This window comes from Egretta garzetta, unplaced genomic scaffold, assembly GCF_000687185.1.
Source record: "Egretta garzetta isolate BGI_Z169 unplaced genomic scaffold, ASM68718v1 scaffold250, whole genome shotgun sequence".
Taxonomy (NCBI): Eukaryota; Metazoa; Chordata; class Aves; order Pelecaniformes; family Ardeidae; genus Egretta; species Egretta garzetta.
Genome location: NW_009258294.1, coordinates 1,323,822 through 1,335,144, shown reverse-complemented (window position 1 = coordinate 1,335,144; position 11,323 = coordinate 1,323,822). Strand labels below are relative to the sequence as shown.

At 36.5% G+C, this 11,323-nt stretch overlaps 1 protein-coding gene across 1 annotated transcript in view; it reads left to right on the top strand.

Moving 5' to 3' along the window:
• The window catches only part of PTPRD (protein tyrosine phosphatase receptor type D), a 230,607-nt gene that overhangs the window by 125,213 nt on the left and 94,071 nt on the right, over positions 1-11,323 (top strand). The window contains exons 15-16 of the mRNA XM_035893633.1: positions 1,922-2,012; positions 8,761-8,970. Coding sequence (XP_035749526.1) covers positions 1,922-2,012; positions 8,761-8,970 — 301 coding nt within the window. The remainder of the gene's footprint in view (positions 1-1,921; positions 2,013-8,760; positions 8,971-11,323) is intronic.

Here is an 11,323-nt window from a genome sequence, read left to right as displayed (position 1 = left end):
TCAGTAGTTAAAGCAATATCCAAGGAAAACCCCCTTTTCTCACCTCCCCTCACCCCCCCAACCCCCACCCCCCCAAAAAACCCAAACTCAAAGACCCAAGAAAATGATAAAACATGTTTTCCAAGAGATGCTTCATTTTCTGGAGTTAACTAAAAATAATAGAACTTTGTTGTCCTTTACAATTTGCAGCACTGTATATTTCTGTGAATAGTTTCCATTTTCTGCTTGCTGTTGGTATACTTGTGCTTTCAGCTTTAAAATACTCTGTATGTGCTGAAAGTCTTAGTGGATGATCAAAGTTATGAGTGGGAGGCATGCATGAAGAAAGTGTCCTTGATTGAAAAAAAAGTATGAACATTCTGTTAGCTTAAAAAAGAAAAAGAAGAAAAAATAAAGTGTAAATAAGAGACTGCTGTGCAGTTCATCCAGCAGATGTAACTTTGATGTCTGAAAGACATACAGGGGCCAATTCTCAATTGCCTTTTGTCTGATTCTTAGGTATCTATTAAAGAAAAGGTATGTGAGTTGTAGTTATTGTATACATGGATAAATTAGCATTCACTAGAATTTGTTATTCATATTTAACATAAGAATTAATAAATGTGTGCATTTACTACAGTAGTTAAAAAGCTGAAGTTTTGTTACATTTTTTTTGTGGGAAGGAGCTTCAATTAAGAAGAGACCATGAAAAAGGACCAATGGCATGCACCAGTATGGAAGAAAGATAGATTACAGAGTCAGTTTAGACTGAGTAGGTTTTGATCAATTGTAAGGAAAGTCCTTTTCTGTAGACTCTCTTTCATTAATTACTTTAGGTTTTTCAACTGCATTGTGTGAGTAAAATGAATAGTAAGTGCTGCAGGAGGTTGAATAGGCTGTAAAAAATGGCAGACAGGAAGAGATGATAGTCCATGAGACACTAAAATTATCTTCCATAATGGAGAGCCAGAGACACCTTCTTAATAAGCTCTGTTGTTACTAGAAACAAAGGAGAGCAGCTTCTTTCCTTCTCCTCTGAGATAGAGACTGCTTGATTTTTTTGTCGAGTGTGTTTATCAAGAAGATGTATATTATACCATCCTGGATGTCCTGCTGTTGTGATTCTACTGATGCTTTTCTCACACTAATGTGAAATTATGGATCTGCCTGACATGTATCCAGGCTTTGTGAAGGAAACAAGGAAAGTGCCATATCTCTATTATACTAGAAAGTATAATTTACTAGTCTCCATGGGGGGGAGGAGGAAGATATTTTCAGGAAAATATTTCTGAGGAAAACTGGTATATGTAATTTGCAAATCCTAGCTGTAAAGAGAGCATACAGCAAGCTCTCTTGTCTATGATTGTGAACAGAATACTTAAGTAAATGAAGCTGATGGTGATTGATACTCAAAAGTAAAGAGTGTGTGGGTGGAGAGTATGCTATGTCTTCTTTTTTTTTCTGTTTATAATAATATTGGCATCAACAAACACATTATGTTAACCTACTATTCTGATTATACATGAAAATGGGAGAAGATGGGGTGATAATTGAGATTTAAATATATGGCAATATGTTTCAATTTAGGGGTTTGGGTTTTTTTCCCAGTGTGGTGGTGGCAGGGCACAAATATCCCATGGCTCTTGTATTTCAAATGAAATAATAAGCTGCAGTCAAATATGTAGGCATTTTAGAACATGGTAATTAAAGTTTCTTATACATATTTATATGTTTACATGAAAAGGCAGGTAATTAGTGCCATTTATTTGTCAAATGTTTTACACTGGATGTGGTTTCAAGAGTATGAACCTTACAAATATGTTTGGAAGGCTGCAGTGGCATAATAATGTGCAAAGAATTTGCTCTCAACAACTGCTATTCTCTTAAGTTCCTCTGAACAGACACCTACTCCATTGATTTATCTATTCCTTTTCCTTTACAGAGGTTATTACATAGTTATTGTGCCTTTGAAAAGGTCTCGTGGAAAGTTTATCAAACCGTGGGAGAGTCCAGATGAAATGGAACTAGATGAGGTACTGTATGTTTTTGCTGTTGTCTTCTTTGTTAAAGAAACAATCTTATTAGTGGTATGTGATTAAAGCACCGGTTTTAGAAGTTCTGGTTGTCAGGATATTTTATATTTATATTTGAATTAGCCTGTGGGGAGTGAAACAAAAGTTCAAATTACTTAAATTAGAAGCCAATAAAGACATTAAGTTGCAATAAAGCACACAAAGTGTCTGATCTTTGTTGGCATTAATATTTTATTCTTTTCCTATTGTAAAGCATAATGCAATAGTGCAGGAGGTGAAATGAGTTGTCAGCAAAAGCTTAATCACCAATGATATGAACTCTAATAAAGGTCTGGTTCATTACTGGGGTGTTTACTAAGCCTGTAACAAATGCTAAATTGCAATTTGCACTGCAGTTTTAACATTTGACCTTCTTGTGGTGTTTTTACCTGATTATCACATACTGTAATGCTTCTGGTTAGAAAACTTTTACAGTAGTCTCCATTCTACTGACAGTTTGTGCTCAGAAATGAATGAAGTAGGAAAGAAACATTGTGTCATCATTTGACACTATAAATGACATAACCCAAAGGACAGAAGTACTTTCATTTTAGGAATAAACTCAGTGATACTAGAAGTCAATTTGTTGTATTATTGCTATAATAATTACAGGATCACAGAATCACAGAATGGCAAGGGTTGGAAGGGACCTCGGGAGATCATCTAGTCCAACCCCTCTGCTAAAGCAGGTTCACCTAGAGCATGTTACACAGGATACCTTCCAGGCGGGCTTTGAATATCTCCAGAGAAGGAGACCCCACAACCCCAGTGGGCAGTCTGTTCCAGTGCTCTGTCACCCTCAAAGTAAAGAAATTCTTCCTCATATTCAGCTGAAACCTCTTATGTTTCAGTTTGTGCCTATAGCCCCTCGTCCTGTCACTGGGCACCACTGCGAAAAGTCTGGCTCCGTTCCTCGTGACATCCACACTTGAGATATTTGTACATGTTGATTAGAATAAGTCCAGGAAGAATAGTGTCAGCGTTCAGTCCTGTCTCCTGTTTTACTGAAGGACAATGTAGCTCATACAAATTTGTTTTTCATCTTTCAATCTGTAAATTTGGAATAATACTAATATTTATCATTGTAAAACTCTTTTGAGAGCCCCATATGAAAGCCCTGTACAAAAGACAGGTGGCGTTGTTATTGTTATTATTATTGCATCTGGCTAAGTATTTAGGTCCCATTCAGATGCTGTGGTAATTTGTACATGTAATATCTCTGCAATTCAAAGACCAGAGACCAAAGTCAGTTTCTTTACTCATGATTTAGTGATCTTTTCACTGGATCCTGTCTATTTTTCCATTTTCTTTTGGTGGATTCAAGAGTTTTATGTTACAGAGACACTTCACCATGTGCTTCCCCATAATACAATCACTGGGAAGTAATCATCATCTTGGAGTAATCACAATGGTTTTTTTTTTTCCCTCCTCCCATTGACAAAATGGATAACAATTTCAATGTTTGCATCAAAATGTAAGGAAAATAAAGATCTTCACCAAACTAAGACTGCTGTAGAGAGCTTTCAAAATATAAACAGAGGTCTTCCAGTCTTTAGTCTATTTTCTGATCAGGAAAGGCAAAGAAGAATATGTACAGCAACACGAGCATCCTTGATGAGAAGATTAAAAACAACTGTTCAAAGGAAGGCACGGTTTTCATTACTGCTGACTGACTGATTGAAGCCTGTGTTTCCTCTTGACCAGTTTCATTTATGTGATCATCTCATTTGATTCAATTGCAGCGATGACTTGCTTTGATCTGTTAAATTCTTCCCTTTAAAAGAACTTGGGTTGTAAATGCCATCAGTTCATGATCATAGTCCTAGGCGACATCAAATACGGTTAAACAGTAAAACTCTGACAGCAAGATCCATACTGTAATGGAAAACTGATTTAATATTACCACCCACTTTTAACATCCAAAGACTGTAGTCATACTCAGCAGCATTAACAGATTAAAGGATAGGTGCCAGATGACATTGAACTTTTTGGCAATTATATTCTATGGGTCCTGCTGATTCCCATAACAAAGGGTCATTTTAATCATCCTGCAAGTTGCAGTGCATTAATCTGTATAACAGATTGATAAAGAGCATTTATTAATGCAGAAATATTTGGGTCAGGATGGGTTGTTTCCCACTTCTACTGATATAATTGAGACCACATTGTAGAATTAATGGTGGAAGAAATAAGATATGCATTGACTGGAAAATGAAAATTATTTCTGATAAAGGACTAAACCCCTTAATATATCTTTTACAATTGCCACCAATATGTATAGTAAGTACCGAGTAGGGAAAAAATCAAAAGCAGGCAGCAACTGTATTTCATGCTAACTGACTCATCCAGCTTCTATTATTTAAAAGACTGTTTTACTTCCAGCTTTAGAAAATATATGGTTATTAGGTGTACTATTTCTGACAAACATGTGAAAGCATTGGCACAATAAATAAATTTGGAAAAAAAAAACAAACAAAAAATAACCACACAACTCTCTGAGCAAATAGTTCCCAATGGTCAAGTGAAGATACTTGTGCATATCTTTTTTTTAGTACAGTCTCAGATCTGTTAGTATCAGAAAGGGTTGGGCAATAGATTTTCCAAAGAAGTATGTTGCTTAGATTGTCAAAAAAAAAAGTTTTTTGTTGAAAACACTGCTCTGGAAGGTTGACTCCAGTACATGACTGACCAGTTCAAACTACTCTCCAGCTTTACTGTATTTACCTAATCTTCCTGGTTCCTTGAATCTCAGTTCTGAAAGAAACAGAGAGAGATGCAGAATCTTAAGAGAGCAGGCAATGGACTAGATATTGTGTATCTGAAAATAATAGTTATTAGAGATACAGTCCTTCCTTATTAACTCAAAATTTATTTTGAATATAATGAGATCTAGTGATTTTAAAAAGCTGTCATGCAAATGAAATGCAAACAAAATATTACAATTTGCTAAAGTATTACCTAGGAGGATTACTTTTGATTTGTAAGCAATAAAACCTAAATAAAAGTCTGGATGTTAAGTCTTAAATAAATTTAGTAATTTTATTGAAATCCTGATGTAAAATACAACAGGAGATATATGTGCAAGTAATGATATTTGGCAACAACCCCATTTATATATGAAACATCAATGAGGCCAGAAGTTCACCTAAGGTCTATTCAGTCATGTGTAATCAATGTCACAGACAAAGTTTTTATCTACACACAAGCACACCTAAGTTTAGCTGGCCTTAGGTTATGAATAACCACCTCTGAAAAAGTTGAACACATTTTATCTGACTCAGGCCAATTAACTTTCAGCATTCATAGCCAAAACTTAGTTCCTGATCACTTCACCCACTGCAATACAGTAGTTCAGCATTGCTATCTGTAAATATATGCATTTTTTGTTACTAATTCAAATGCGAGAAATAATTAAGAACATTTTTCTTCCCCTTTCAATCTCCATCTCATTTTGATTGCAGTACTTTTGCAGTATTTTGGCATTTTGAGTTATTTAAAATGTAAATTGTAAATATGGTGTAATCTGGAAATGTACAATGAAGAATTTATTTGAGGTAGCCACACAAGTAACTTTATATTCTGGTGGAAACTGTACCCATAAATGAAAATACCAGTTATCTTCAGGGATGGCTCAAGCCATGTACCTCTCCTCGTACTGCAGTACTTACAGCTCCTGACTTCCGGGCTGTATACATATCACATTGTTATTACCTGAAACCTTTTTGTTTCAGCAGACTTCAGGATAGTCAGCACTCAGCCCTCTGCATAACTGTTAGTGTATTTATAGAAGATGGCTTCATATAGATACAAACTTTTCACAGAGCACTTCCCTCAGCAAGTCTTATAAAGGCTGAAGGAACCAGGAATGAACTTTGATTAGTCTCTGCCTGATACTCTGCCCTCAGTAACTCTACCTGGGGCATAGGAAGCAACCAACAGATGTGAGAGTCACCTTCAGTAAGGCAACTAAATAGAAATCTCCTTAATATTACAGTTCTCTACTGCCCTCATTTTTATACCATGCAACTTTACTCTAGCTGCTCATTAAACTGTTTAGGAAGAATGAAAGAGAAATATGGACTGCTGATTGTAATAGAGTCCTTGGGTAATGAATAATGATTTCTAGTCTCAAATTACAGCCAGTTCATTTTTGCTCAGGGGATCCATTGCGGTGTACCAGCTTTTGGTTGGAGCATGGAAATTGATAGAGTTAAATGAATGTGAAATCTCTGCAACAGAGAACAGACTCAGCCTTAGAGCTGGGAAGCAGTTGACTGTGTAGATCTTCAGAGGGGTAACAGCCAATGCCCTCAATGCAAAGGAAGTTTGGATCCAAGTGGTACAGGTTGCTTCCATGTCTATCCGTACTGTATTGCCTGTGTTTGGAATACATACTTCAATGAGAAGGGGTGTTAAAATAATCAGTATTAAAAGCTTCTGTCTCAGTAGCAGAGTGAATAGTAGACTATTTTACATGCACTGGAATTGTTAATTGTGTAGCTGCAAAATACAAGATCCCATGTGGGGAAGGCAAGAAAATGTGCTAGCTAAGATGAGGCCTAACACTGAAGAAGAGTTTAAAGCAAGAGAGCACTTCCCTGACTAAACATGTTCTTTAAAATGAAAATATATAGTGAAAATTAGATTTTAATATCTTTTTTTATTGATCTCTATCAGGCTCTGGAGATTTGTCTCCTCCTCCTAACAAAGAAGTTGGTGCTAATCTATTGTATTAGCACTGTTCGTGTGCTGGAAAGCCTAAAACAGCTGTGTGACCATGGAGAAATTTATGATTGCAATCTGAGACTACAGGACATTGAATAAGTTTCATAAGTGAAAAATGAGGGGAACTATAAAGAGGCCTTAGAAGTCATCACTTATCGCCCAGGAAAAGTTCAGGCTCCTTGTAATCAAAACAGATTAATATTTGTTGACTGCCAGTATATCTGAAGTGATAAAAGGTACTGAAAAAGCATTTGTCTGGTTTAGGAAGTAATTCATCAAAGTATTATACCAGTTGAGCTTAAGTTCCTTTGTTAGTTAGTATATGTTTTACAAGTTTGAACCCAGCATCTAATCTTGTCCTCAGTGTAACTTTTAGCTTTGTTCATCAGAAGAAATATTTTATGAAACAAGGAAAAGTTACATTTTGAAAGTCAAATTAGGCAGCTAAAATCTGAAGTATGGGTTGTGTATGGTAGGGTGGTAGATAATATTTTGTAGTCTAGCAATAGAAAAGTTGCTAGGATTCATTGCTCCTGTTATTGATTCCCATCACTGATCTATTGCGTAGTGTTGTACAAACCATGAAGAAAGCAACTTTTGGTGCTTTTGGACAAGTAACATGGCAATCAATTTCAGGTTTGGGATGGGAGACATGTTTACAAATCACTCCTGCAAACTCCTCTGCACTTCATTTACTGTTTGTGAAGTACGTTGGAAAGTATGCCTTTCCCTGAGATGTTCAGGAATTTTAATATTGTCAGAGTGCTTGGTACTCCTGTTGTTAGAAAAAACAAAAAGCCATAGCTACTTAGTATTGAGTTGTTTGTACTTCAGAATTACCAGAAAAAACTTTAAAATAGCTAATGTAAATTGATTTTCAAAAATTGGGATTTTTTTCCTATTTTTTATTCCTGTTTTTTAAATAACTACATCATATGACTTACTAAGATTTGTTGTATCAAACAGGAGATGAGAGAGTACCTTGCATATTCATAGGGAGGGAGAAAATATTATTATGCATTTGTGAAGTGATTGTCCCTTTGAACTTGACACTGGTGAGACTGCACCTTGAATCCTGTGTTCAATTTTGGGCCCCTCCCTACAAGAAAGACATTGAGGTGCTGGAGCATATCCAAAGAAGGACAATGAAGCTGGGGAGGGGTCTGGAGCACAAGTCTTATGAGGAGTGGCCGAGGGAACTGGGGCTGTTTAGTCTGGAGAAAAGCAGGCTGAGGGGAGACCTTATCACCCTCTACAACTGCCTGACGGGAGGTTGTAGTGAGGTGGGTGTTGGTCTCTTCTCCCTAGTAACAAATGACCTCAGGTTGTGCCAGGGGAGGTTTAGATTGGATATTAGGAAAAATTCCTTCACCGAAAGTGTTATTAAGCATGGAACAGTCTGCCCAGGGAAGCAGTGATGTCCCCATCCCTGGAGGTGTTTAAAAGATGGGTAGATGTGGTGCTTAGGATTTAGTGGTGGCACTATTGGTAGTGGTGGGTTAACAGTTGGACTCGATCATTTTAAGGGCCTTTCTAACGCAATGATTCCATGATAGTATTCTATGACTGATTACATATGTATGTACACACACGTATGTATACGATCTGTAATAGGATGTGTGTGTATATATGTATGTCCTTAGAGAAGGTATATTGCTTTTTTTTCCCTCCAGAGACAACAGTATCAGACACTGAAAACCGATCTAATTGTTTTATGTTTGTAGTCTGGGCAGTGCAATTGCTACGTAGTATCTTATCTTAACAAGGATGACAAGAAATTGGAAGATTTTGCAAGAACTGATTTAGTAATACTGATATGTCCCATGAAATATGGATAAATTGTATTTTTGTAGTTCCTGGTCATGCATTAAATTTTCTCATTAAATTGTCAATGTTACATTAAAGTTGTTTACAGTTATCTTTCTGTTCTTGCTTTCTCTCTCTCTCTCCCCCCCTCTTCTCCTCCCCCTCCCCCATTCTAAAGCTGCTTAAGGAGATAGCTAGGAAACGCAGAAGCATTCGTCTTGGGAGGGAAGTTGAATTAAAGCCATATATTGCAGCTCACTTTGAAGTTCTTCCTACGGAGTTCACGTTGGGGGATAAGAAGCATTACGGTGGCTTTGAGAATAAACAACTGCAGAGTGGTCAAGAATATGTCTTCTTTGTATTGGCTGTAATGGAGCACTCAGAATCTGTAAGTTAGTTAATATTTTTCAATCCCAAAATTACCTTTCCACAATCATGAAAACATTTTTCTAATGCTTGCTCCACTTCCCAAAAGCTATTCTTTGTCAGAATATCTCTAAGGCAAGTGTTTCCTTGCTTAGTTCCAATTCCTTGAACTTTTCTATTTTGCTTGCATCTTTCTGTGTTACTTCTGTATAACTGAAACCTAAGGATCACCTTTTATTAGTTGTGTTGTGATCCTTCGCAGATTACATACTCTGCTATTTGAGATTATTGACAAGAGTTCTGAGGCATGAACTTCATAGCAGCATCTTTCTCAACGTATTTGAAAAAGAGTTCCTCTCTTGCCTTAATACTACCATTGAATAGTGGTGTTGGATACATAGGATTCTTGGAAAGATCCATTGAATGAGATATACACAGCTAGCCTCTTTAATTACAGTCATTCCCTAACAACTTTATCATTGAATTATTAGAAAATAATTCAGTAATAAGGAAAATTCCTGAGGTGAGCTAAATAATAAGCTGTCATACCTCTTTACGTAATTCATCTTGTAGTTATGTCCCTTTATGCTTGAGTTAAACTACTGCATGTAATATAGTGGGGAAAAAAAAAAAGACAGAAATAGGACTGTTGAAAGAAGTTGCAATACACATTAACATTTTAACACACAGTGTGTAATATGGTATCTTTCTAATTGGTACCTAAACCTGACAGGTACATTTGCTGGCTCAACCACTTGAAACTACTACACCAGTAATCTGAATTCTAGTCAAATGCTTCCAGTGTGTACCCTTAAAATTGTGTTCTTGATGTCAACAGAATTTGCCTACTTAAACACAATGAGGAAGTAGTTTCAGTTTGAATAATTTTGGATTCAGTTTGAATAATTTTGGATACGTGGCTTCCTTTTGGCGAAAAAGAAAAGTGCCTCCTGGAAGCTCTAAAATAAATCAAAAGTTCCCCTTTCACTTTTTGACAGTGGCTGTGTAGACAGAGAGTTCTGAAGGCACTGCATTAGAAAGGTTAGAAACTGGAGAAAGTAGACAGCTTTTGGCTATAAAGTTAGATGGCCAAAAATCTGTGTGTCAGAAAATAGTGGTACTAAAATTGATTTTTTCAATTAAAAGTACCGTTTCTTATTTATTTTTCTATATTAATGAAGACATTGGTCATTTCATGTAACCCCGAGGTTATTACTATGTTAGAGAGAAATCAGGAAAGCAGGAATAAAAAGGGCTGTAAATTTACAGCTGAAAAGGCTAGTATGGCAAAATATATCCAGGGACCTACTGTTGAAGATTTCAAAAGGCATTACTAAACTTATAATATGGACAACACCTGGTTTAGCTTGCCATCTGAAACATCTGTGTGATTCAGTAGCATGAGGTAGTCATAGAGAGTGAAGAGTTTGTCAGGGTGAGTGAAGTAAGCTTCAACTCCCAACGCTCTCAATATAGATGTTTAGTTTCTTGTAGGACCACAGATCCTAGTTGTGTATGAGTTGTAACTTGTGAGGATGTTTTTCCCAATATTAAAAATACTTTTTACATGAGGTTTCTACTTCAGAGAACACAAAATTTCTCTGTTGATTGGGAAGATGGGACAACTTGCTTTACAAGAGGGCGTAGGGTATGGGGAGATCTGAAATTGTTTAACTTAGTAAAACGGAAACTGAGAGAGCTTATGGTTACAGTCTATAAATATGTTAAGCATGTTATCAAGAGGAAGGAAAAGACCCAAATAGGTAAATTTGGCAAAATAATGAATGAGTTTCAATTAGTCATAATATAGGTAGGTTAAAATTAAAAGCAAAGTCTTATTTATTGGAGAACAGGTAGTAAGTGCTCGTTCTGTTACCCTTCAGTATCTGCCTGTATCCATTTCCAGGCATTTTTTCTGCCTGCTCCAAAGGAAGAGGCTAAATCCAAACAGTTTCTTACTGTGGCAATGGTCTTTTTTCTGTCTTTTGAGAATACTGAATATGGGAGAAAAAAACTTAGTCAGCTGAGGTGTTTCAGGAACGAAACATGGAGACTCCCCAATTTCTAAACAGCAGCCAGAGACTTAAAAAGTTTGGTGCCAGGTTTTCTAAAAGACCGTAACAAAACTTGACATAGTTGGCGTGGGTACTAGCTCAGTACCAGCCTCAGCTTTGCTGGGCCTAGTCCTCTCTCTAACCTTAAACCCAGACACTGTTGTAGCCCAGAGCCCAAAACAAGGCCAAATGAAGTGTAAAAGATGGTGTCTCATTGCTAAAACTTGTCCTGGCTTAGGGTGTCTTTCAGAATACAGTGCAAACATGGTAAATCAAAATTAATCTCTTCTCCTGGTTATCTTTTTCTAATTTAGCTGGCAT